Here is a 27018-nt window from a genome sequence, read left to right as displayed (position 1 = left end):
CCACTACTGGGCATATACCCAGAGAAAACCATAATTCAGAAAGACACATGCACCCCAATGTTCATTGCAGCACTATTTACAATAGCCAGGTCATGGAAGCCACCTAAATGCCCATCGACAGACGAATGGATAAAGAAGATGTGGCACATATATACAGTGGAATATTACTCAGCCATAAAAAGGAACGAAATTGGGTCATTTGTAGAGACGTGGATGGACCTAGAGACTGTCATACAGAGTGAAGTAAGTCAGAAAGGGAGAAACGAATATCGTATATTAACGCATATATGTGGAATCTACAAAAATGGTACAGATGAACCGGTTTGCAGGGCAGAAATAGAGACACAGATGCAGAGAACAAACGTATGGACACCAAGGGGGGAAAGTGGCAGGGGGTGGGATGGTGGTGGGATGAATTGGGAGATTGGGATTGACATGTATACACTGATGTGTATAAAATGGTTGACTAATAAGAACCTGCTGTATAAAAAAATAAATACAACAGAATTCAAAAAATAAAAAAAAATGAAGTAAAAGGGACGGGCCATGTAAGGCCCAGGCATCAGAAAGTAGCCACCCCTCTCCCCCCGTTTCGAGAATAGCAAAGGTGTGTTGCTTTAGTGGGTGTCTTTTGGTTAGTGACTCAAGATAAGACTTGTTTAGCCGGTTCTAAAAAGAACATGCTGTTTTCACTTCAAATGTGTTTTTCCTGTTTATAAAGGCCCAGAATTTGTCAGAGAACCGAGTCAGGAAAGTGGAAGAGAATGGGCCCGTCCGTACGTGTTCCAGCAGTATCCCCACCACCGTTAGTTCCTGGGCTCCTTTGCTCCACAGATTGGGAGGAGAGCTCGTGGCTAGCACAGCTGTCAAGGACTCACACCTTATATTGGGGGCTGGCTTCAGTTTGGTGGCACCGAGCCGTCCAGGGAGTGAGCATCTAGCCTCGGAGCATCTTCCCAGGAATTTGGGCTTATTGTGGAAGAAAAGACTGCTTTGCTTGTCCTTCCCTCCTGCTCAGTTTCTCCTTTTAACAACAGAACACACCATATTTAGAGCTAGACTCCCACCCCAGCCTAGGCCATCTGCCTGCCTTGCACCAGTAATTCCGTGAATGTATGTTTTTCTTCCTTTCATCTGCTGATTCTCCCAGCTAGCTCCTCGAGGTTGGGGGGACATCGCAGTAGACTCACAGTACCTTACTGTCACCAGACTGTGGTTTCTGGTTGGTGTTTCATATCGATACGTCTCTTCCATTTTGAGTTTCTGCAGGCAGCTGAGAGACGCAGCTTGGTGTGGTGGAGACCAAATCGGATCAGGAAGCAGAACTTGAGTTATGGTTTGATTCTGACTCCAGTTGGAAACAACGTTTTCGGGACCTCAGTGTCCTTCTCTGTGAATCAAGAGTTTGTGCTTGGTTATTATGTTCCTAAGGAAGATCTCATGTAGTGTCCCAGTCTGCATGAAGGTACTTTATACATTTTAATTTATCCTACTTCCTTTTAAAGTCAATGACTAGGCCAGTGAGCTGCTCTGGTGAGCAGAGTTGGGAGTGGTGTGCACTCATGTCAGGGTTAGCACACAGTTGATTTCTGTGCCGCATTTTGGTTGCAAAATAGTGGAAGTCCAGATTCACCCTGATAGCAGATGTTAATGGCTAGTATTTTTGTTTTAACACAGTTTTCCAAGCACTCTAAGTTGCTCTTAATGTAAATTTGTACTGAGGCTGGAAAGAGAAGTAGTAGGCAATTGTTTCAGAGTTGAGTCATTAGCATTCTCTAAAGACTTTTATTGCAACTTATAATTAGGAGTGATCAGACACATGTCTTTGAAACTTACAGTTTAGGACTGACCCTCATCTAGCATTTAATCGGGGTCTCATAGTGTTTGCTGTTGTGCAGTTTTACATGAGTAGATATGTGGACCTGAATTTTATAAAAAAATTAGCAAACAAGACCACTGCCAAGCATTAATTTTCCTGAGCAAATTAGCGTAGGATTTCAAAGTTCAAACTCCACATACAGAGGTATGTGGAAGTTTTGTTGAAAATCTCTATAGTATAAGACTTTTTCTAACCAGTTGTTTTAAGAGAAGATACTTTAAACAACGGGGAGTTCATTCAGTTACCCCTCATCACCCTTCTGATCTTTTCCTGTCACCATCTCGGATACCCAGTGATGAAACCAACAGCCTCCCCCAGAGTTCCCCTCAACTTGTTTCCCCTCTCATCCCTTGTCTTGGACATCATTTTGGTCCCACAGTCACTGCCCCTTCTAGAATTATCTTCTGAAGCTGTTTTTCCTTTTCTTCCCCCCTTATTAGTACCCATCTACCACCATATCCTCTTTAGTTTAACCCCATCTAGTCAAGGGCATAATGATCCTTCACTGCTATGTGACAGATCTTAGGGTTAAAAACTCCCAAAAGGTGAGGTCAACTTACAGTCTCAGAGTGCCTGGCTTCTTTGTGCTTCACACCAGGAGGTGGCCCTGGAGGTCACTGCTCATTTGTGTTTCATCATCTCATCCCCATCATCCTGTTTTTTCATCTGGCAAACACATAATGACCATCCCCGGTGTGCAAGGCAGTCCCATTCCTTGCACTTCCTGTCTTTAGAGAACTTACAGAGAAATGAAAGAAAAGATCATCTGACAGAGCAGTAGGTAAGCTCTTTAGAAAGAGCACGTACTGCTGGGAGTGCTCCAAGGAGGATGCGCCCTCCTCAGTCCAGGGAGCCAGGGGAGGTTTTAGGCAGGATGTGGGGTTCAGTTGTGAGACAGGGGCAGGGTTTCCAAGGCAACGTGGATGAACACAGCAGACTCAGAATTTCTTTCTTTTTTATAGTTTAACGTATATTAATAGCAAACTTACAGGAACAGCACGGAAAACAGACAACATTAAAAATATGTACCTGCATGTAGGACACCTCAGTTAGAAAAGTATAGTGAATGGATGGAATCCACTGTGTGATAAAAACGCTACAAACACCATTTAGTTTCAGTCAACGAGAAATTTACCTGTTTTAAAAAAAATCCAAATGCTGGCACTGTCCAGAAAAATTTAACAGGTTTATTTATAATTGTTACAAGGTTGAACTGCTGAAACTTGTTCGTGGAAACATTTTGACTTGCATTAATGCTTCATGTCCCCGCATTGATATTAAAAATTCACACACACCTGAAAATGGAAAAACTGCCAATACCTGATTTCTGTCGCCCCCCGTTTTTCCACTTACAGTCATATACTTAGGTACCTTTTGACCCCATGGGAAAAAAATATCTAACGTTCAGAACTACCAATAGCAGGAAGAAGAGAATATATTTTTTTAAAGAATGAAATGTTTCCCGTCAGAGTGGATTCTTAAGCACGTTCTCCATGTATGCGGCGCGCTAGCTGGATGTCTTTTGGCATAATTGTTGCACATTTGGCATGGATATCTCCTAGGTTGGTGTCTTCAAAAAGGCTAGCCAGAGAGGCCTCGCCTGCCTCCTGCAAAGCACCAAGAGCTGTACTCTGGAAGCGCAGATCTGCTTTGAAGTCCTGAGCAACTTCCCGCGCCAGACGCTGGAAGGGGAGTTTGCGAATCAGCAGGGCCTGTAATGGTGAGGTTTCTTCACCCCTCCAGTAGAGGGCGCACTCTTGCGAGCAGCTTTCGTACCCAGTTGCTTCCTCGGTGTTTTACCACCGGTGGATTTGCGGGCAGTCGGCTCTGTACGAGCCATGGTCTATAGAGACCTCCTCCCTCACCCTGTTCCCTTCGGCTGGAGCTCGGCGAGCTAGACCAGGCGGCGCTGGCGTGTGCGGCGGCAGCTGCGAACACAATTAGGATTTCTTGAATGTTGCTGCCGAGGGTGAGGCGAGAGGTAGGCCCTGACAGCCACCATCTAAAGACAGGTGGGAAGATGGGGTGGTCCGTAGTAGGACAGCAGAGGTGTGTGAATGACAGTTCAAGCGGTGCTACTCATGGGAATGTGGGACCGGCAAGCTGTGTCGAGATTGTCCTGTGGGCAGTGAGGAAAAGATCATATCTCTCTGGTTGGGGCTGACATCGCTCCTGAAGGGACGGGCATTTCCAGCCTCATCCATCCTCCGACGACACAGGTCCTGATGTAAGAAGTGGTCCTCCAAGGATGGTGGATGGGCCTCTGAAGGAACTTCTTCACTGCTTCATCAGTCGGGCTTTGACCCCATTGGCATGGGGCTGTTTTTGAGAGCGCCCTCAAGTGGTTTGAGAAATTGGCATCCGGCAGGCAAAGCAGGTCTTGCCTCAGAGGGTGGCCCGGGAGGTTGATCCAGAGCTGGGAAGGACAACTGTGTCTTGTAAACGGAGTGGCACATTTCTCTGTACTTCCTTCTGGCGCTGGGCCTGTGGTCAGCCCTTAGTAAGGGCACAACCTTACCTTGGCTGTGCTGTGGGCAGTGGGGGAAGGGTGGCTCCTTGCTGGGGCCACAGTGCGCCCCGAGGCTTATCTGCCTGTCTTCAAATTCAGCTTCTACCCCAACTTTGGAGGTGGGCTTGCTTGCTTGCTTTTTTTTTCATAACAGCTTTATTGAGATATGTTTCACGTATCATCCAATTCTCCCATTTAAAGTATATAATTCAGTGTTGGTTTTTTTTTTTTTTTTTTTAGAATATCCACAGAATTGTGCGTCCATCACCACAGTCCATTTTAGAACATTTTCATTACCACCCAGAATAAACCTGGCAGGCCTTAGTTGTCACCTTCCAGATCCCCCATCCTCTCAAGCCCTAAGAAACTACTCTTGTAAATTCTACTTCTAGAGATGTGCCTATTCGAGACATTTCATATAAATGCAATCATACAATATGTTGTGTTTTGTGACTGCCTTTTTGCCTTTTTTCACTTAGCATGGTGTTTCCAGGGATCGTCCATGTTGTAACATGTATCAGTGCTTCATTTCTTTTTATTGATGAATAGAACTCTGTTGTATGGGTTTGCCCCATTTTGGTCATCCACTTGTCAGTTGATGACCATTTGGGTTGTTTCATTTTTTGTCTATTATGAATAATGTTGCTGTGAACGTTCATGTATACGTTTTTGTGTGGGCGCACATGCTTTTATTTCTTTCGGGAGAATTCCTAGGAGTGGAGTTAGCTGGGTCTTATGATAACTGTCTGTTTAATCATTTGAGGAAGTGCCAGACGGTTGTCCACACCGGCTGCACCATTGTACAGTCCCACCCACAGGATATATAGGGTTCTCATTTCTCTACATCCGCACCAACACTTGCTCTTATCTGTCTTGTTTGACTATAGTCATCCTAATGGATGGGAATTGGTATTTCATTGTGCTTCTGATTTGGGTTTCCCTAATGGCTAATGATGTTGAGTGTCTTTTCATATACTTTTATTTTTGAAATTAAGATGCATTTCCTTGCCACAGATCTTTTTTTGTTTGTTTGTTTGCTGTACGCGGGCCTCTCACTGTTGTGGCCTCTCCCGTTGCGGAGCACAGGCTCAGTGGCCATGGCTCACCGGCCCAGCCGCTCCTCGGCATGTGGGATCTTCCCAGACCGGGGCACGAACGCGCGTCCCCTGCATTGTCCTTGCCACAGATCTTTGATCACACGTTTCGTTGAGGAGTGAATGGGAAGGGAGGAAGTGCACGCTGCTCACAAGTACAAGAATAGAGGAGATGCATTAGGGTGATTAGTGTCCGTGATGAATCTAGAAGCGTAACATTAGGAACAGACTTGGTACAAACTTCTTACTGGAGGAGGATAGATGAAGCCATGGCCCTGGGCTGTCACTACTCTGGTTGGCAACAAGACCTTTTGAGATATACTGTGTAGCCCTTTTTGTGCCTTACTGAATCCAGTTTGGGAGAGGATCCAGCTGTTTGTTAGGAGATCAGGAGGCAGGCAGATTTTTAGCCCGACTGACAACATTTTGATGGCTGTTGTTCTGTGGCCTCTTGATTAATATCATAGCCATGACTGATAATTATCATGAAGTCCTTTCATGGCTCCAACACCCTCTGGTATGGATTGCTGTCCTATTATTGTCCTGTTACTGTTGCAGTTAGGGATGTCTCCCTAATGATGATTTTGAAGAGTCTTTTTAAATTCTTTCTTTCTGGTAGGAATTGTAGAGATGGATTCCAATTTAATTCTCTGTGTGTGTGCTGATATAGATGCTGTTATTTCAAACTCTGGATTTCATCGGAGAAAGGAATATTTCTGGCAGTTCTGTAGTCACTTAAAATCTGGGCCCTCAATAGTCAGAACTGTGCTCTGAACTTAGAGATTTTCACTCCAAATTTTTATGTCTCTGAGCTGGAAGAATTTAACCACGACTGGGTTTCTTGACCATCCTTTTGCCCCTCAAATGCACCACCTGGGTGGTCCTGACTGTCCCCAAGGTCAAGGCAGAGAAGCACGCCACCTTGTACTGGGTCCTTGCTTAGTTCCTTTTTTTTTGGGTACGCGGGCCTCTCACTGTTGTGGCCTCTCCCGTTGCAGAGCACAGGCAGTCTCCGGACGTGCAGGCTCAGCAGCCATGGCTCACGGGCCCAGCCGCTCCGCGGCATGTGGGATCTTCCCAGACCGTGGCACAAACCCGTGTCCCCTGCATGGGCAGGCGGACCCTCAACCACTGCGCCACCAGGGAAGCCCCTTGCTCAGTTCTTGAGCCTGGTCTTTCCTTTGCTTAAACTTTGCAGCCTTGAGCAGCTTCTTCAGGGGGGGTTCATCGAGGAAGCGGAGCAGGGCTTCCTATCTGAAAGCTGACAGGTAATTCCTGTCTGCACGTGCGGCTGTCTCCTAAAATAGCAAAAGAAAATTACCAGAGACTGTCTTTCTTGGTACAGCACCTCGTTTACTTGCTCTGGGAAAATCCCTTCAGCCCTGGGGTGACATCGGGTAACTGGCGTGGGTTATCGAAAAGGAAGTGCAGACATTTCCTGGGGAACTAAGGGCAGCACCGGTTAGAAGGGTGGCTTCTAAAGCGTCAGCCCCTTGAGGGTGGGAGCCCTGTCTTGTTCCCAGTTCAGTCCCCAGGGCCTGATGACAACAAGTGGGTCCTTGCTCAGTGTATCCTTGTAGAAGGAGTGGATGGCAGGCGCCTTTCATCTGGCCCACGTTAGAGGGGCTGAATGAAGTGCCATAGTGCCTGGGTGACTAGCTCATTCAGTCAACAGGTATTTTATTTGTGCCCCGTGGGTCACTCTCTGTCTCTGAGAACATAAGCGGGGGAGTCTTTTAAAGGATGTCATGGATCCTACACAGAAACTGGTAAAAAAAAAAAAAAAGCAAAAAGCAAGGTAGACAGACAAGTGTTTTACAACTTCAGACTGGGGAGGAGCATCACAGTGGAGAGCGGTGGACCAGAGGAACTTATGTGATAAAGGGGGGCCCAGAGGGAGCTCCCGCCGCATTGATTGCCGGTGCGGTGGTGTGGCTTCGTGACGGCATCCGTCTGCCTGCATCCAGGCCTCTCAAACTGGAGTGGTCATCAAAATCACCTGGACGGGCTTCCCTGGTGGTGCAGTGGTTAAGAATCCGCCTGCCAGTGCAGGGGACATGGATTCGAGCCCCGGTCCGGGAAGATCTCACATGCTGTGGAGCAATTAAGCCCGTGAGCCACAACTACTGAGCCTGTGCCCTAGAGCCCGCGAGCCACAACTACTGAGCCCGTGAGCCACAGCTACTGAAGCCCGTTGCGCCTAGAGCCCGTGCTCCGCAACAAGAGAAGCCACCGCAATGAGAAGCCCGCACACCGCAACGAAGAGCAGCCCCCACTCGCCGCAAGTAGAGAAAGCCCGCGCGCAGCAACGAAGACCCAACGCAGCCAAAAAAACAACAACAAAAAATCGCCTGGATGGCTGATTGAAACACAGGATGCTGGACACCCCTCCCTGCCAGCGTTGCTGATTCAGTTGGTCTGGGGTGGGGCCTGAGGATTGGCATCTCTCACTGTTGCTCCTGCTGTTGCTGAGTTAGGGACCACACTTTGAGAACCACTGGCCTAGAATTCAGCAGTTGGTAAACTTTTTCTGTTAAGGGCCAAGAGTGAATGTTCTAGGCTTTTGAGCTACATAACATTTCAGTCACATAGTCTTTGTTGCTTTTCACAGCCCTTTAAGCATGTACAGACCATTCTTGATCATAAAGAAACTGGGGAGGAAGGATGGCCTTGGAAGGCAGGGTGTGGTTTACTGACTCCTGGGCTGGCTTATCCCTAGATTATCCCTCCTCTGCCACATAGCTGGCTGACCTTTGCCAAGTTAATCTCCCTGTGTCCCTGTTCTTTCATCTATAAAACAGACATGATAACATTAATAGTTCTTACCGTATAGGACTCTTTCAAGAATTCAATGAACTAAGGCACAGACAGCATCTATCACAGTGCCTGGGACATAACTAGAATTTATTTATCATTTACTATCAGTAGAGGTACTACCAGGTACTGATGACTCTGTTGATAGGCGAGGAAAAGAGTGAGAGAGGAAGACCAAGACAGATCCACTGCATCGCAGGTGCTGAAAGCTAATTGTCCCAGGATCCTGTTGTCATTTCTTCTTAGGCTGCTTAGGAAGAAGAATCCTTTGATCTGAAACATAGGCGCACTCTGGACACCTCCTGGGTTAGTCCCTCGTAGGAGGTCATGCTCAGCCTTTGCTTAAAAAACGGTGCCATTTGTTGTCCAGCCTGTGCTGGTACCAGGTAGGATCCGGCTGCATTCGTATTGAAACGATGGCTTTTAACCTCGCATTTTGTCCCATGGTGTGAGTGAAAACGAGAACCACAAAAAAAGCAGGCCATCGTGTGCCCCGCATTTCCTGTGCTCAAGTGTGCAAGTGAGGAGTGTGGTGCAGCTTTCACTCGTGGTAGCTAGCACGGAAAGACGGCTGGGTACCCCTGGCACAACCTCTCTGTGCTGGTGCCTAGGGCGAGGCCACCTGGTGGCCCCGAGGCATTCAGCTCAGCTGTGGACACTGCTACTGAAAGCTGCCCGTGCTTAAGTAATACGGGGGGCTCTCTCCCCTTTCCTTGTCTGATTACCCGCCGGGGGCGTCCACTTTCTGGCTCACCTCTCCAGCTGCGGGCTCTTGTCCTTGCTAGAGCACATAATGATGACTCTGTAAGTTCACGTTTCAGAGGCACAGAAGTGCTGGGTGGTGATGAGACTCCACCCTCCACTTGGGTTTTTGCTGACATTCAGTGAAATATCCTTCTATCTCCTCCACCTTGCAGAACAAGCTTCCTGTTTTGAACTTGGTCCAGACTGGAACAACCTTGCTACACCTGTGAACACGTGCAGACACACATTTCCCTCCTCCGTATTTGTACAGCTTTTCATCACCCAGCCAGATTTCCCCTCTCCATTTACAGATCCCGAATCATAACATAGGATAGGGAACTGGCAGATTAAGAGAAAAGGAAGTTCACATTTTAGAGCTATTTGGGTGAAAACAAGGCTCTGGTTTATTTCACCGTGTTTTGCTAACTTTCCCCCTTCTTCACAGCAGGATGGAAACGAGGAAAGGAAATCGGCTGACGCAGGAGCCCGAGTGAGACAGAGAAACCCACAGGCCCAGCCTACACCATGAACTTGTGTCTCATTTCCACACTGTAAGAGCCCAGGGCAGGTGAAGTTGCCAGAGAGCAATGGCTCTCTTTACTCCGTGGAAGCTGTCCTCTCAGAAGCTGGGCTTTTTCCTCGTGACTTTTGGCTTTATTTGGGGTATGATGCTCTTGCATTTTACCATCCAGCAGAGAACTCAGCCCGAGAGCAGCTCCATGCTTCGGGAACAGATCCTGGACCTCAGCAAGAGGTACATCAAGGCGCTGGCAGAAGAAAACAGAAATGTGGTGGATGGGCCCTACGCGGGGGTCATGACAGCTTACGGTAAGCACCACACTGCCGGGGCTCCTCCGTCGAGTGTGGCTTTGCCTCCAAGGGACCCCAGAGGCTCTCAGACTTGGTCATGGATTGAGTATATCCCTCGCCGCTACCTTCATGGCGAGAAACTGCCCACAGAGGGACACTTTTAGAAAGTTAAAGCTACGCCCTTTGGGAGATTCTGACCTCTTTTGCACGCTGACACTTAGCGCCAGGAGCAGTGGGGCTTACTAGTTGGTGCTCTGTTGGTTGTATTTGCAGCTGCCTCCTCGTCCCTGGACACATTGCTGGACTGCATGATCTCATCTGGGGGGATGATTAGGGAATGTAGAAAAATCTTCTCATTATCGTTCCCTAAACAAACCTTAATTAGGACTGGTGGGCGTGAGGTAAGGAGGGTGGGGAAGAATGTCCTACGGACGCCAAGAAACTCAGAGCCGAACGTGTGCCTCCCTCTGGCCAGTATGCAGGGACATCAGGGCTTACGTGCTGACTGATAGTTTTAACCTTTGGCTTCCTTAGAGTTTACCGCTGTTGTGTCTTGCTCTGGTCTCTGGTTGCCCTCGCTTTGAAAGAAATCTTTCTGTACTCGTTGCTTTTTTTGTCAGGTGCTTGAAATCCGTTTTGAAATGAGGTTGAGTGAAAAAAAATACACATATGGAGTATTACTTATTTTTCTTTCAGCAAAAGTTAGGCTTAATATAGAAAAGTTGGAAGCTGTAGACAAGCAAAAAAAAAATCAAGAAGAAAAAGGAAAATCACATATAAATCTACTGTAGAAAGTAATCACAATTAACATTTCAGTGTATATCTTTCTGAAATATGTGTATACACACTATATATATATATATACATAAACATATGTATATATATGTTTGTGTAAATAAAATATTTACAAAAACATACACACACAAATACAAAACGAAAGTTGCAAATGAAATTTAGATCAGACTGTATTTTGGAGAATCCAAGTCCCAGCCCTCCTGTGGTCACCGAGTATTGGAGTGGACTTGATCCACAGAAGATGACCTTGGTTACTGTGCAGTGACACTTCTGGTCATTGAAGGGAGACTTCAGTGGCCTCACGGTTTGAGATCTGAGGTATACTATAAATCAGATAGAAGAGTGGGGTTGGGCAAGGTGGGAAAGTTCGGTGTTCTACTTCGTGACCCATTCAAGGTCTTTGAAGTATGTAGAGGTCAAATGATGATTCCTGAAAATGTGTAGCCACAGGTTGAAGCTTGAGTTTAAACATGGGAAATCATGCTCAATGTTACATATACATTTTTTCTTTTCTGAAGGATCCAGGAAACTCGGTTATTTTAAAATTATATATATGTATATAATTAATTTAATTTTATAAATATATAGATATAAAAATTATATACATATATATATATTTTCTGGTAAGGAGGAAATGGTTGCTTTTAACATACAATGTGGACATTCTTTTTCAGTGCCTACTATTTGAATGATCACACAGTCTGCTTTTAATCTATTCCTTCAAGATTTGTAGGCACTGGTTTTTAATATGTCTAAATAAAATGTCACCTTTTTCAATCTAATGCATCAAAAAATGAGACTTCTTTGAGAGCTGACCTTGAAAAACAGCTAGGTAGTTTTTCAGAGGGTGCGTTTTAAATTACTCATTGACTTCGATCTTCTGTAATAATTCCCAAATGTTATAGGTAAACCGTCAGAAAAAGACAAAGCAAACTATCATCGTTGGTGTTACCAGTGGGTTACAAGTAAATGTCACAAGTAAAACTGATGCTGTGTTTCAGTTTCTGGTTCAGTGCATTCCACGTTAACGTTTGGAGGGAAAGAGGTCTAGTCCTGTAGTAACTTCCTCCTTCTGTTTATCTCGGTCTCTCTCAAACCTTTAACGTGGGAAGTAAGAAGCCACATGAATGGTAAATTTATAGACTTTATTTTTTCTAGTTGTTTCGACCAGTTTTATGTCTTGTCTACCGCTAAGCATCTCATAGGGTAGGTTTCCTCCACACTCTTAAAGAGCAATGATCTGGTGTTAGCTTTTCAGCCTGACCGAGACAGTATGTGTTTTAGAAAGATACCAAAAACCCCAGAGTAGTCTGTTAGGATATGAACCACTGTATATGCTTGTAATCAAAGGACTTTGGAGCTCAAAGAAACTACAGAAATTTATTTCAACTTCCTCCGTTTACAGACGAACCTTAGCGAAATAATAATTCTCCTCAAAAACAACAAAGAAACAACCGAACGGCCCCATCGGCACCTCTAACGTATTTTCCTCTTTCACCTCGTCAACTCGACATGCCAATGAAAGTGGTCTTTGGAGCCGAGTTTCGGGAATTTGATTGGACTGTGCATTAGTGCTTGAGGTTTGGGGATCATCATGTGATGAATCTTACCCAGACATAGGTTTTCATCTCAGCACTATTGATGTTTGGAGCCAGATAGTTCTATGAGTGGGGGACTGTTTGTACCTTGTAGGATGTTTAGCAGCATCTCTGGTGCCTCTACCCACTATATGCCAGGAGCATCAAAAATGTCTCCGGGCTTGGGGGGGCAAAATTTCCCTCCTCCCCACCTTGGAGAACTATTGCACGAAGACTGGAAACAGCAAACCCCATCTAACAGCATCTTCTTATGGAAGTCCTTTAGCAGATAACTGGATTTCATTGTTTAAAATTTGCCAGGCTAGTTCTCCCTGGTTCTCAGCTCTTGGTATCAGCAACTGGGATTGAGCCAGATGGTATAGTCCAGAGCCAGTCCTGGAAAGCTGGAGAGCCATTCTGATGATGGGTGCTTCCCCTGGAATCCATCACTAGCAGTTGTGGGCATGTCAGTTGCCAGGCAGCTCTGGTGGGTGATGTTACGTGTCAGATGGAAGTATGGAGACTGCCAGATGTGCAGTGGTTTAGCTGGGCTGGTGGGGTGGGGATGAGGATGCGTGAGCCATTGGTTTGCAGTCTCCTTTTCTGCCATAGATGCAGCCCATGTACAGAGCACTGCCTGGATGTCTGCTCTGGACCAGTGAAGAGCTAACCCTCTGTGGCTGGGACCTGTGTCTGGTTTGAATGAATCCAGTTAATAGACCAAAAAAAAAAAAAAACACCTCTTCCTTCTCCCAACCCATATTGGTATAACCAGAGGCTCTTAATGTGCTACAAATTTGTCTTAAGTAGCTGTGGCAGGTGTTTGAAGAATCGTAGTAGCTGATTTTAGATTAAAATTCCTGACTTGAGATGCTAGGGCAGAAGTGTTCAGCAAACCATGACCTGTGGGTCATATTTGGAGCTCTGCCTGTCTGTGTAAATAAAGTTTCATTAAAACACAAACACTGCCATTTGTTTATAACAACTGTAATAACAGAGCAACGTGGCAGTACCAGTATTTATTTCACATAACATCTAAGGTGTGCTGACTCCATCTTTCAGTAGTCCCCATAGTTCATTCTAAAACACTCGTGCGATCGTGTCCCTCCTTGACTCAACAATTTCCCAGGACTCCCATGGCCTTGGGCCGGATCCTCCTGTTTTCATATGGGTTTGGAACCCAGCACCCCGTGGTTTATGTGTCGTCTGTGGCTGCCTCTGTGCTGCAATCCCAGAGCTGAGTAGTTGCTGCAGAGAGGGCAAAGCCTAAGATGTTTACTGTCTGGTCCTTTGCCAAAAATGTTTGTCAGTCTCTGACATGCAGTTGGTTGTTCGTTTGACTGGTCCTTAAACAACAGTAGAAGAACTTTCAAATGGTGTCCCCCCCCCCGCTCCTCCATCCTCGTTCTGGTGATTTGAAGAGAGACTTCTGACTTTCTTTTGGGATATGGTCATTCAGAAGTAGTGCCTGGAAGATATCCGGGGCAGCCTGTGTGAAACAGTCGCAGCATTCATTCCTGGGGTGTGGAGGGCGTTTCTGGGTGCTTCTCTATCACTGCGGGGAGGAGCATGTGGGGCCAGAGCCGTCTGTAGCTCAGCCTCCGCTGCATCTCCCAGGCCTGCGTGGCAGGGCCATGCCTGTCTGTGATTTCTCGGGAGTTGCGTCCCGAATGGTGTCACTCGCCCAGTCAATGCTGTGCTTGTTTCTGAGGTGAATTGGTCTCTGTCTCCAATGGCCTGACCCAAATTCTGATGCCCAGTGATCACCTCTTATCTAACAGGCCAGGCCTGGTCCACTTGTGTTCTCAAAGTAGCAGGAATAGAAATCTAGGGTGATGAGAGACACCCCTCCCCCACCCAGGGGTACATCCGCACCTTATTAACCTTGACTTTTCTCACCTACTTGATTCTCTGGGCGCTGGGACGCTCTGCCCTGGACTGGTCACCAGCTCAGGCTGAAGCAGCTATGAGCCCTCAGCTTCTCTGCCAGCCCCCCACCAATATTCTGTTTCCCTGCTGCCTGGTTCCCCCTTGTCCTCCAGGTCTGTACACCTGCTCTGCCTTACCTCCTGTCTCCTGGTTCCCTGAACTCCTTGGGCCTAGACTGTCCCCGGGATTGGCTCTTATCCTTCCAGCCTGGCTCTTTGGGCAATGTCTGCGCCGTGGGCTCGTGTCTGTCAGTGCAGTCGATGCTTTGTGTGTACAGCTGGGAAAAGACTGACAGGGTCCCTGCTCTCACAGAGGCTGCACTCATTTGGGGGGAGAAATAATAAACAAGAGAATGACAGATAGCAGTAAATTCCAGGAAGAAAAACGACACAGGGAGATGGGATTTTTTAAAAAGTACTTGAGGAGCTACTTTGGAGGAGAAGGTCAAAGAAGGCCTCTCCCAGGAGGTGTCTTTTATTTTTTATTTATTTTATTTTATTTGTTTTTGGCTGCGTCGGGTCTCCATTGCTGCGCACGGGCTTTTCTCTAGTTGTGGCGAGCGGGGTCTACTCTTCGTTGCGGTGCACGGGCTTCTCATTGCGGTGGCTTCTCTTGTTGCGGAGCACGGGCTCTAGGCGTGTGGGCTCAGTAGTTGTGGCGCACGGGTTTAGCCGCTCCGCGGCACGTGGGATCTTCCCGGACCGGGGCTCGAAACCGTGTCCCCTGCATCGGCAGGTGGATTCTTCACCACTGCGCCATCAGGGAAGCCCAGGAGGTGTGTTTTAGCCCAAATGATGCTCAGGAGCTGGCGGGTGGGGTGGGAGGCGGGAGGTTGAGGTGAAGCAGGGTGTGTGCCAGGTCCTAAGGCCTCACGCACACTCCAAGAGCAGAACAGAGGCTGCTGCGGCTAGAACAAGGTGAGCACAGGGCAGTGTGGCCGGTGCTGATGTGGGAGAATCAGGAAGAAGGCATGGGTACCGAGGCCCTGAAGGCTGTGGTCTCAGTGTGATGGAAGCAGCAGAGGAGATGAGGAAGACGAATGCTCTTGCAAGGGAGCCTGGCCTGGCTTGCCCCTACCTGGCACCGGCCGTGACCCTGACCTGTTGTCCACTGTCACCTCCACAGGGAGCTCAAGAGGAAGGAAGTTCTTTCTGTTTCCTTAAGGACATAGGGGTGGAGAACCAGGGGGGAGTTTTTGGTTGCTGGCGAGGGGGTAGCAGCTTTGGGCTTCTGTGGCCCTTGTCGGCCTGGCGATGTCCATTGCCAAGACAAAAATACCACTTAGGGTTGGTTCAAAAGTCAGTGGGGGGCCCTCACTGTGATGCTGGCGTGGCTGCCTGAGGCTGCTCCAAAAATGTAGCACCCATCCTGCGTTGCAGACCTAGGTAACGATCTGAGAGTCGGACAAGAGCTTGTCCATGTGTTTTGTTCCACCTCTCCTATGAAAAAGAAGAAAACACTTATATTGGATAAGCCTGTGAAGGTTTATTGTTTAAATTTTTTCTTTTTGCCTCTGTTCCTCCAAATCTGATCAAGGGACTGTTTTTTGGAGGGCTGCATGATGTGGAAAACCACCATCACCTAAGCAGAACCCTTGCGGGAAAAACACTGTTCTTGGAGCGAAACGGGGAAAAAGAGCTGGGCCCTTTCTTTGGTGTGTCTCAGGAGGTTACTTGGTTACCCTACAGTGACGTGACTGGTGTGATTCTGGAAAGGGCTCTCTGCTTTCAAAAGCTTGGACCTACAAACGGGCCTCTTTGGGGCTTGGGGCTTTTCCAGTGATCCTGTGGTAGAAGACCCCCGCCCAGCATCCCTATCAGAGCCAGGCCAAGTTCACGGGCACACTCAGCCCAGTTTGGATGTCTGAGGAGGACCTCGGGTGTGTTTGAGACAGGAGTGCAGTCGGAATCTGGGTCTCCGGGAGGAACTGGAGGCTCTTGCTTGTACTCCCTGTGTTCTCAAGCCCTTTCCTTGCACACCACACCACTGCTTCCGGTCCTGGTGGGAGGAGGGGATACAGGTGTAAAGGGGTTTGCCTCAGAGTCTTGCCCTGAAGTAGGTCCCTCATCTTCCCTGCAGCGCCTCCCCTTCCCAGCGGTGTCCTGGTGCTCTTTCTGCCAGAACTGCTTGGGCAGAGCTCACGGCCACCCTGAAGAGCTGTCCACCCTTCTCATGCTGCCTGGCAGTGCAGCTGTCTTCTGCCACCAGCTTTTGGACAATGGCTGGGCATCTTCCTGCCTCTGAGCTCTGCATTTGCTGTTCCCTCCACCTGCATGCCCTTCCTCCAGAGAGATCTCTCCCTCCCCTCCTTCGGGTCCCTATCAGAAGTAGGGCCGCACCCCTACTTCAGTCTCATTCTTCATGACACTTAAACTACCTATCATGTCACTGTCTTTATCATCTCTCTCCCCCATTAGAATGGAAGCTTCCAGAGAGCAGGGAGTGCTGTCTCTCTTGTTTCCTGCTGTGCCCCAGGGCCTTAGCACGTACCTGGCACATAGTAGGAACCATGAGTGAATAGCAGCAGTGTCCCCTCCACCCTGACTCTGTCTACTACAGTTATAGCTGAGGTTAGTTTGAAAATCACAGTGGGAACTCCCTGGCGGTCCAGTGGTTAGGGCTCTGCACTTCCACTGCAAGGGGCTCAGGTTCGATCCCTGATCGGGGAACTAAGATCCTGCAAGCCGAGGGGTGTGGCTAAAAAAAACAAAAAGAAAATCACAGTAACACAGTAATGTTTTTAGTGAGACAGGAAACAAGAAGAGATTCCCTATGGACTTGGTGTCCAGGTGGCTCGAAGTAGCTATTATGCGCGATCCTGACGTGGGAACCGTTGTTTCTTCTGGAAAGCAGCTGGAGCGTGTTTAGTTGTGGCTTGTGGAAGGTCTGCTTACTAGATGTGTGACCTTGGGCAAGTCACTGATGTTTTAAAAGACTGCCTCCTCTTTTGTCCAATAGAGGATATAATATCACTGACCTCATAGGCTTGTTGACCTCATAGGATTGCACGTGACCGAGCTTATCAAAGCACTTAGCTTAGTAACATGCGTTCGTTATTGTGAGTTATCGCTAACCCTGGTGTACACGGACCTGCAGTAGTTACCACCCAACCAGAATTGTCCATGGAACCTGTTTATATAGCTGCTTTTAGGGTTTACAGGGGACGGGGCCCGACCAGACAGGAGAAGAAATAAGCTGTGGACTGGAGGAGGGCAGGCTCGCCACCCACTTCTAATGAAACAAGATGCCCAAGGCTTGTGCACCAGAATCCTCTGGGCTGCTGTGACAGCACCGATGCTGGGCTCCACCCCAGCCGGGCTTGAGACCTGCTGCTCTGAACTCCAGGGAGGTGCTGTTCGGCTCTTCCCTGGATCCCTTTCCAAAGGTGTGTTAGCTCCAGAGTGACCTTGGCATCATAGAAACGGGACATGTGATTGTCATTCTTCTCCCGTTCAAAAGATAAAGCTTGTCCTTTGTGGTGTGGGATAAGTGGGGCGTGGCCGAGCTCACTTCGTCTCTGAAGTGGGCACCATTGGGGCACAGTTTCTGGTGTGGGTAGTGAGCAGGGAGGGCTGTGCTACGGCTGCCCTTTCCCGACAGGGAAGATGCCCTGGAGTCAGTGGGGACTACGGGTGTCAGTGGACTTGACCGTTCAGAGCCTGAGTCCTTTTCTACACAGAGGGCTAAGTCACCTTGAGTCCTGTTCCATGCAGCTGGCGAAGTGTTAGGAAGATGGAGAGAGCAGCCCAAGAACTCCGTCTGGATGTTTACAGATTCCGTAAAGCAGTTCACTATCCTCCACAGGCCTAGATAGGATTCTTTCTCAGATTCTGCTGCCTAGAAGTTCCTTGAAATACTAGCGAGCCTTCCCCCAGCACAGGAATAGCATTTACTTCTAGGTACAAGTTCAAGTCAAAGCTTAATTCCGTACAGCTAACCCAGGAGAGCACGGCAGTCAGTGCCTCTGAGCTGCTCTTTCACTGGGTGATGATTGTTCCCTTTGTGACCTGGAAAGCCTGTGACAGCTGCAGGGGGAAGGGCATATTTGTGAGTTCAGGGGCTGGTGAGTTGTCCACTGGGGGGGCTTGAAGAACCCAGCTGAGATGAGGCAGTGAGGGTCAGTGACTGAGATGCTTCTTGGGAGAGGGGAGGGGACATCAGGGTACCTGTGGCCAGTATCCTTGAGTTCCGAGGGTAGAATACACAGTACTGATTGCATTTTCAGGTAGCATTTCGTGCCTTTGTGATTGTCAGAATGATGTGAACGTTTATAGAAAATTCAGAGCTTCTGGAATATGAGGCTGTTGAAAACCAGGGACCCTCCAGGCACTTTTCCTGGGCTGGCTTCTTTTTTCTCCCCATGTGAAAGGGAAAAAAAATCATTTTCAATTCCAGCAGCTGTTTGAGTCACTGTTTCAAAGCTGTTCAACACACGATAAAAGATATTGTCTGTAAAACGCGCAAGGGCAGAGATGATCCCAAGCCCAGCTTTGCATTCTTACAAATAAAGAGATAAAACACTCTTTACCCCCAAACCAGGTAAATTTGATTCCTCTCCATCCTTTATTTAAATGCAGATATATATGTGTATGTATATTTTACATAGAGTTTTTTGAACTCATCTTTATTTTATTTCCCCGTCCATTATATTTTTTTAATGGCCATACACTTTTCCTTTTTCATCCAGCCATTCAATAAACGTTTATTGAGCTCCTGAGGTCAATAGCTTGTGGCAGTAAACAGAGATGACAGAACAGACCTGCTCTCTGGCCTCCAGTCTAGCGATTTATTCCATTTTAGGAATAGATGGACACCATATGATGTAACCTTTTTCTTGGGTATTTGGGTAGTGTCCACTGCTTATCTATAATAAATAGCACTGTTCTCTTTTATAACTAACACTGTCTCGAATGTCCTTGTACATAATGAATGGACTGTATTTTGGTCATTACTCTAACCGTATTATCTTTCTGTGGAAAGGTCACCTTAAAATTAATTTTCAAACATGTAACTGATGAAACTTGACATTCCTGGCAGTCAGTGGGAATGAGAGGTTGGGATTAATTCCTTTTTCATTAGCACCTTCCTTTCTCATTAGCGCCTTCCTTTCTCATTAGCGCCCTGTCTTTTGCTGGCTTCTCTGGAGCAGCAAGTGAATCTGCTCTGTGGTCCCGCTGTCCCAGCTCTGCTCTGGACTGGGGGGCGGGGAAACACGGCCATGGTAGAGAAGGAAGTGCATTAGGAACAAGCACAGATGTAAATGATCTCTGGCAGTTCCGCTGTAAGTCCTTGCTTATTGCTTCTGTGCCAGTGAATCGTGGCGGCTGCATCTTAAATGTAGTTCTCGATTGTGTGTGCCCAGAATCCTTGACATGCAGGTTCTGAAAGTTCCGACTGAGCAGCTTGAGGATGGGACCTGGTACCTCTGACTCCACAGCCAAGCCTGATGGACAGCAGGCTGGAGAACCACTGCTTTGGGAAGCGTGTCCCAGGGGAATGGGGTGGGACCAGCCTTGAGGCACGGCCCTCAAGCACTGACCTTTCTCAGTTGACTTGCTGATCTGGGCAATCAGGGTTTACCACCCAGTCTCACAGTTTTAGCTGACAGACTTATAAACTGACAGATCTTTTTCCACCAGCAGGACCCCCCTTTCTCCTGATATTTCATCTCCTCGGACTCCAGCTACGGGGGAAGGTGTAGCCGGCAGTGATATCTCCTTGACTGTCCTGCTCAAGGATGCGGCAACATCTTCCAGCCCCTCTTATCCTTAATGTCATGGCTTTCAGGAAATGAAAATTTACAGAAGCTGCCAGAGCACCTGTTCTGAGATTTTGTTGATCTCACCCTTTATCAGAGAGCTCCTGGCATGATAGAAACGAAAAGCTTCCTTTCCCCAGAGGGACATTTTAAATGTTTTTACCTACTTCGATCTCATCTTTATCACGGACAGTAAGTTTTCGGAATGCAGAATTGCAGTAGTAATGTTGGGATTAAATTTTTATTACTGAGGCTTTGAAGCACAAACAAAATTTTAAAAGCCCGTTAGTAATTGGGAATTGTAATCCTGCAGAGGATACAGTTTATGGCTGTAATAACTTTAAAACACAATGATAAATATGAAAATATTATACTAGAATTTTGAGGAATGTTTTCACCTTCATTTCTTTATTAAACTGTATAGAAATTATTCTTGGGTGTTCAGTCTTATCAAATATATGGGTTAACATTAAGGTGAAAATATACAAAAATACTCTGGTATTAGTTTAAGATTGCAGTAAAACTCTTAACAATTTTTGCAGATTTAGCTGTGAAATACAAAGGTGAGAAACAATTTCATCACTTAGAAAGGTATAGTTTATTTAGCCTTCTTTGTGGGAAGACTAAATGTAGTTCGTTTAGTTGTTGGTTCATTCATTCACTCACTCATTCATTTAGGTAACACACACTTACTGATTACTGTGTCAGGCACTGTGCCATTTGATAAGGATACGAAGATGGGCTTGGGGTCATCTTTGCCCGTGTGTGTTTTACTGACACAGTATCTTTTATCTTGTGTTGGGCTGCCTTGAAATTGTGACTCAAATAGATGCTTGGGTTGAAAATGAACTTTTTTTTTTTTCCCCCCCACATTGGGAGAGAAACCATGCCAACTCAGGTAGAGTGTCTAGAGAGGCTAAGGTTTTGATAGTCTTGTATTCCATTTTCATTTTAAGGGAGACGATATAGAAAGATAAGTTCTTCATTACGTTGTAGTGTTGGAGCTGCTCGCGGCACAGTGGTATCACGAGTCTTGAGGGTGGCTGGGATATGGTTTAACAGAAACACACGGCAGAAGCTCAGGAGTTAATCCCTGCTAAGTGGGTTCAGAAGTAGCAGGTCAGAGATGCTTGCTGGCCGGCAGGTCCACAGTGGTCCTCAAGAGGCATTGTAGCAGAGTGGGTAAGAGCCGTTGGGCCTGGAACCCGATTATCTGGGTTTGGACACTGGATCTGCAGACGCGTGGGACAAGCTAGTTAACCTCTGGGTACTGTGGTTTACTCATTTGTGAAAGGGAGATGGGAACGACAACACGTTTCTCATATTGTCTTGGCAGGATCAAGTGAGTTAATCCATGGAAAGTGCTTAGGACAGTAGCTGACACATAGGGCTCAGTAAATAGTGGCGCTGGTGGTGCTGCTGGAGGAGCAGCGGCAGCACTACTAGCAGTGGCAACAATGCAGTAATAATAGTAGCAATAGTAGTAGCAGCAGCAGTAGCAACCTTAGCGATAGTAGCAGCAGTGGTAGTATTGGGGCAGTAGTGGTGATGGTGACCATCAACACCTTATCATCATCATGAATTCCTTTATTCGTACCGTGTCGCAGTCACAAAAGGTCCATCTATGTAGGGGAGATCAACAAGAGATAGGGGGTCACATTTATTGATGGACTGTATTTTTTTTTTTTTTTTTTTTTTTGTGGTACCCGGGCCTCTCACCGTTGCGGCCTCCCGTTGCGGAGCACAGGCTGCGGACGCGCAGGCTCAGTGGCCATGGCTCACGGGCCCAGCCGCTCCGCGGCACGTGGGATCTTCCCGGACCGGGGCACGAACCTGTGTCCCCTGCATCGGCAGGCGGACTCTCAACCACTGCGCCACCAGGGAAGCCCGATGGACTGTATTTTAAGAATCAAGGAAGAATGTCTTCTTAACACTGATGTGACAACTTTGTATTCTACCTAAGCTGTGTGCCATCAGTGACTATCACCAAAAACTGTGGGTTGGGGACTCTGTCCAGTAGTCCTGTTACCTTTTAACAAAAGGGCAAAAGGTTACCAGCCCTTAAGAGACCTGCAGCATGGGCTAGGCTGCTGTCCGCTCCCACCTTCCCTCATTGTAGTTCCCATCATAGTTGTAGCAGTGCCACCATGGAAGTCACACAGAATGCCAGTTCAGTGACTGTGTTCTCACACTTCATTCCCTCTCCCGTAACCCTTCTGCCCGGATTCTCTCTGGACATCTCCACAGAAGGGCAGCAGGGAAGACAAAGGTTGGGGGAGTGTGCTTAATTCAGTGGTTCTCAAATGGGGTGCAGTCTGGAGGCATTTCTGATTGTCACGTGGGGGGATTGCTACTGTCATTTTGTGGCTGGAGTCCAGGGATGCTGCCAAACACCTGAAATGCATAGAACAGCCTCTTCCATCCCCTGCCCCACCCCCGGCAAAGAATTATCTGGTCCCAAGTGTCAATTGTGTCAAAGGTGAGAAACCCTGAGTTAACCCAAACTGGAGGGTCAGGGCCTCTGCGTCTGGCTAATGACAATTGCTGGTAAGAGTTAAATGCCATTTTTACACGTGGACTCCTTGGCTGATAATTCAGGCTCTGGACAAAGAGGCTGGAGATGGGGGAGATTGATATCATTCATCTGAGGAGTGGTTTCTTTACAGTGAATACAGCCCCCGAGTGGCACCATTGCCCCCGTCTGTGTGACTGTCCTCTGGCAATCTTCAGAGCTCTGGAGAAGGGGTCAGTGCTTTAGATTCAGTGTAAGAGCAGAGCCGGTGGCTGACTCCTGCTGTCCACGCCAGCCAATGATGTGTCAGGGACAGGCTGTGAGTCATGCTGACTGTGGGACTGCAGCCCCTGGAGGAGAATGATCTCATGACCCTTTGGATAAAACAGTAAAGCTTTGCATCACTCAGGGAGAGATTTCTCTAGGAAGGATGAGAGCATTTTCCAAAGGTTTTATTTTTTATTTATCTATGTAACAGACAGTTATGTACTGCTTATTGTGTGCCAGGCAGTGTTCAAAACATATTAACTGATTAAGTCCTCATTACAACCCCGAAGAGGTAGGCTTATTCTTTCAACTCGTACAAATAAGGATGCAAAGATGGAGAGAGACGACTCAAACCTAGGAAGTGATTAGAGTCTAATAAGCCCTTAATCGTTACGCTGCGGATGAAAGTCACTGAATTTCATGCTTGGTTTCTTTTTTCAGCCAGGCTCTCGACTTCTGGCTGGTCACACTGAGATGTCAGGGAATTAGGCAGACCTGAGTCGAGTCTGCGTTGCACTTTTGTATCTCTTTAACCATGAGCATATTACTTTCTGTCTGTGAACCTCAGTTTTCTCTTCTGTAAAATGAAGTCATACCTGCTTCATGGAGAATGTGAAGATAAATGGAATTCCTTATAAGTGTGCATGGCACGTGATAGGCGTTCAGGAACTCTTAGTTCCCTTCTGACCTTCTTTGTTATAATCATATTTTTAGCCAATTGCTCTAATGTTATGGCCAGCTTGTCTTACTACCTGTGGGTAAGGTACACACTGAAGAGCAAAAAATAGACCTGGTCGGATGTTTGTTAGAGTGAGTGAATGAACAATCTGCTATAGATCTTAACGTGGTGAAGAAGTCTGATGTTTGGTGTTGGGTGTGGTGGAACGATTGACATTATGCTAATAAGCACATAGAACCAGACTTTCAGGATGAAGATGTGGGTTCTGTTTCTGTTTGTAGTTTTTAGTCAGCTTCAGTGAAGCTGTCTGTAAACCACCAAGGATGCAAAATTCCATGTCAATTACACACACACACCTTTGTTTCTGTTCAGATGAGTGTCTCTCTTGACCTGGCAAAGTAGGAGGCCTGCATGCCTGTTGGTGGAGGGTCATGGGCTGTGCTCTGGGGTTGGTGGATTGATCCAGTGTGTGTTTCTTTCCTGGCCGGATAAGAGCACCTGTTCGGCGCTAGTGTGCTCTGTTCCCAGCAGAATAGAAGGTGACAACTTCCCATTTGTCTCAGTTCAGGACTTTTCTGCATCCTGTTCCCTCCACTTATGTCCTACTCCCCTGGCCCACTCCCAATTCATAAGCGAGTCTGAATTCTGTTCACCTAGATGGCTATCCTGTGGTCCTCCTGCTTTTATCGCATGTACAAGTCAGACTATCTTTCTTTGATTATGAGTTTCCACAGGAGAGGGGGCTAACTTAATTTCTCTCTGTGTGTGTAGAATACCTTGTATACAAACTTAGTAAATACTTACGTAGGCATGAAGATAATGTGTCTGTAATTTATCCAGAGAGAAGAACACTTCTCTATAACCCACAGCCAGATACGTAAGAAAGAGAATCAACTCTTAAATGTAAGCACCAGAAAAGAACAGCGTCCCAGCGTCTAGAACAATGCCTGGCGCATAGCAGTTGTTTAATAAATATGTCTCGAATGAATGAATGAATCTGGTCTTTATTTTAAGTGTCTTCCTAAATTGCATTATAGTTAACTCTGGGTTATCCAGCATGTCTGGAATCTGGAACTGTAGCTTTTATTAAGTATTACCATGTGTAACCAACAGCAGTAAAGACTTTGCAAAAAATTTGGACATGCGAGAGTCTACAGCACTAAAAAAACTAACAATGAACTTGATCCGGAAGTTACTTCAGGGCCTTGCTACACTTTGGGCTTGTCATTCAGTGTGTCAGTAACCACCGTGCTAGAACGAGGAAGAATTTAACAGAGTGTTTTGGTAGGATGCTGAGTAACGAAGTCTTCTCTCTCAACCTAGTAGCCAGGAATAATTTTAATGTTACTTACCGCGAAAGTTGTCTTACAGAGCGAACTGATTTGTTTTGTACTCTTTGGGCCACTTGAATGTGGCCTCCGTCATCTTTAAGAGGTGGTTTGTTAGGACAGGTCTTCAAGTGGTACTTTTTGATTTGCCGCCTTTTGTTCTTCATGTCAGAGAGAGAAACAAAGGGAGGGTGAGCGTGTGCGCACCAGGCAAATGTGCGGGGACCAAAGGATTTTCAAACTATGTACGTTTTCTTTTACAGATTTGAAGAAGACTCTTGCTGTGTTGTTGGATAACATTTTGCAGCGCATTGGCAAGTTAGAGTCAAAGGTGGACAACCTCGTAATCAATGGCACAGGGACGAACTTGACCAACTCCACCACAGCTGTTCCCAGCTTGGTAGCACTTGAGAAAATTAATGTGGCAGGTAAGGACTGCAATTCTATGCCCTGACATGAAGTCAAAGCCTGCTTCGAACTCGGAAGAGAATACAGGAGCACAATGTTCTTATTGGCATAAGATAAATCCCATAAACTTGGTATGGCCCCTGTAAAGCTCATTTTTAATTTAATTTTGAATAACACGTTCAAATGCTTTTATAGTCTCTTCATGATGTGTAATATCTGGTGGTCTCCATGGCATATTTCCCATAATGGGCTCCTGGAATTACTTTTTTTTTTTTTTTTTTTTTTTTTTTTTGCGGTACGCGGGCCTCTCACTGTTGTGGCCTCTTCCTCTGCGGAACGCAGGCTCCAGACGTGCAGGCTCAGCGGCCATGGCTCACGGGCCCAGCCGCTCTGCGGCATGTGGGATCCTCCCGGACTGGGGCACTGTGTCCCCTGCATCGGCAGGCAGACACTCAACCACTGCGCCACCAGGGAAGCCCTTGAGTGCCCTTTTTGGCTTTTCTTTGCCTCTTTCTTATAGGAAATTCACAGCCTTAAGTAGGAGAGAGATTCTTTTCCTTTCCCACCTCCCAGTGTCAAAACGTTTAATTGTTTCACATTAGGCAAGCTTGTTGTATTACGTTTCTGCTGTGTTCTTTGCCCTTTAGCAAGTTTTAAATTGCAAAATATATTTTTAATAATCCAAAGTATCCCACCAAACAGGTATTAAAAATAACTTTTAATTACAACACAGAGGCAGTGTCATCTAGGCCATAAATCCTGTCTTCCCTTGCAGTCTCCAACAGCTTCTGTAATTAGACAAGAAAACCTCCCACTGTGCTGAGCTACTGATTAATAAGTGGAACCCATGCCTCTCCAGCCTCCACTCCTCCACCCCTGTTCCCAGTAGGAGATGCTGTTGAGAAGGTCCTGTCTGATTTCATGGCAGCTCTGCAGGACCCTATATCGGGGGCGGGGGCGGTGCGGTTGGTGAAGATTGCTCTGCCTCTAACACTGCTGCCTCCCAGCGCCTCTGTCCTGTAGGGCCTGTGTCAACATGTCTGCTGTCATTCTCTTCCTGATAAGGGATCTAGCTGCCTCTGACTGTCTGGTTTGTGTGCCGGGCTCACAGGGAGACTTGGTGCCTGAGCTCCAAGTCTCAGAGTACAAAACTGTGGAATGAAATGGAAGGCAGGTGGTGGCTACTTATTTCAAGTGGGATCCCAGCCCTGTGTATGGAGCTAGTTTACTTGGCTAACACATATCTCCGAGCACATTCTGAAAGTCATTGGCTCTGACTAGGGCTCCTTTAGAGGTGCCACTGGTACTGTGTTTTTACTGATATTTATAGAACCAGAGTATTTTATTTTGTTTCCTTTTGGGAAAAAGGGAGCAAATTTAAAGTTGTGCCTTTGATAATTAACCTCATTCTTACTCGTTTGCATCTCTCGTGTGTGTGACACACTCCATACCTTCGGGAGTTTTACTTGGCGTATTAGTAAAATAATACACATGCTTAGAATAACACAAATTATGGTCGCTCTAAGCAGGGGTGACTGTGGAAGGCTTCTGACGTAGTCAGAAGGTAAACTTTGAAGGTGGGTAGGATTGAGGCGATTGAGAAAGAGACACAGACTAGAAATGGATTGTGACACAGATAAAAAGTTGTTAGTTTCCTCTCCTTCCTTCCAGCTAGCAACCATTCAGTAAATACCAGTACAGTTCCGGAGCCTTGGAGGCAACGTGATTTTATTTACTCTTCTCAGCATCTCAGAGAAGTGGTTTCACACAGGTTTTGTGACTTAAGCATTTGGGATGGGGTGAGGCTTTGTTGCTGAGCTCAGCTGAAGACCTCCTCGTGCCAAGCAGAGAAGACATTGTGTTTGCTCTTTCTTGCTTGCTTCCACTTATAAATCATCCCAAATGGGTGAGCCTA

General features: G+C 46.8%; 1 protein-coding gene and 1 pseudogene across 12 annotated transcripts in view; one reads left to right on the top strand and one right to left on the bottom strand.

Annotated features, from left to right (window-relative positions):
* MGAT5 (alpha-1,6-mannosylglycoprotein 6-beta-N-acetylglucosaminyltransferase) overlaps positions 1–27018 on the top strand; it is a 372873-nt gene that overhangs the window by 128489 nt on the left and 217366 nt on the right. For 5 of the 12 annotated variants that reach the window (XR_003794031.1, XR_003794030.1, XR_003794029.1 and 2 more), the window contains exons 1-2: positions 9483–9868; positions 24959–25123. Coding sequence is in view for 2 of the 12 variants with exons in the window: in XM_029226053.1 (XP_029081886.1) it covers positions 9628–9868; positions 24959–25123 (406 nt within the window). In the remaining 10 variants the exon portion in view is untranslated. Of the gene's footprint in view, positions 1–1260; positions 1466–9482; positions 9869–24958; positions 25124–27018 lie in introns of those variants that run through there. The other 7 variants (XR_003794033.1, XR_003794032.1, XM_029226054.1 and 4 more) reach the window with 4 other exon arrangements.
* LOC114897251 lies at positions 3103–3733 on the bottom strand (annotated as a pseudogene).

The sequence above is a fragment of the Monodon monoceros genome, unplaced genomic scaffold, assembly GCF_005190385.1.
Source record: "Monodon monoceros isolate NGI ecotype Baffin Bay Population unplaced genomic scaffold, NGI_Narwhal_1 Super_Scaffold_16, whole genome shotgun sequence".
Taxonomy (NCBI): domain Eukaryota; kingdom Metazoa; phylum Chordata; class Mammalia; order Artiodactyla; family Monodontidae; genus Monodon; species Monodon monoceros.
This window is presented reverse-complemented; position numbering and strand designations above follow the sequence as displayed.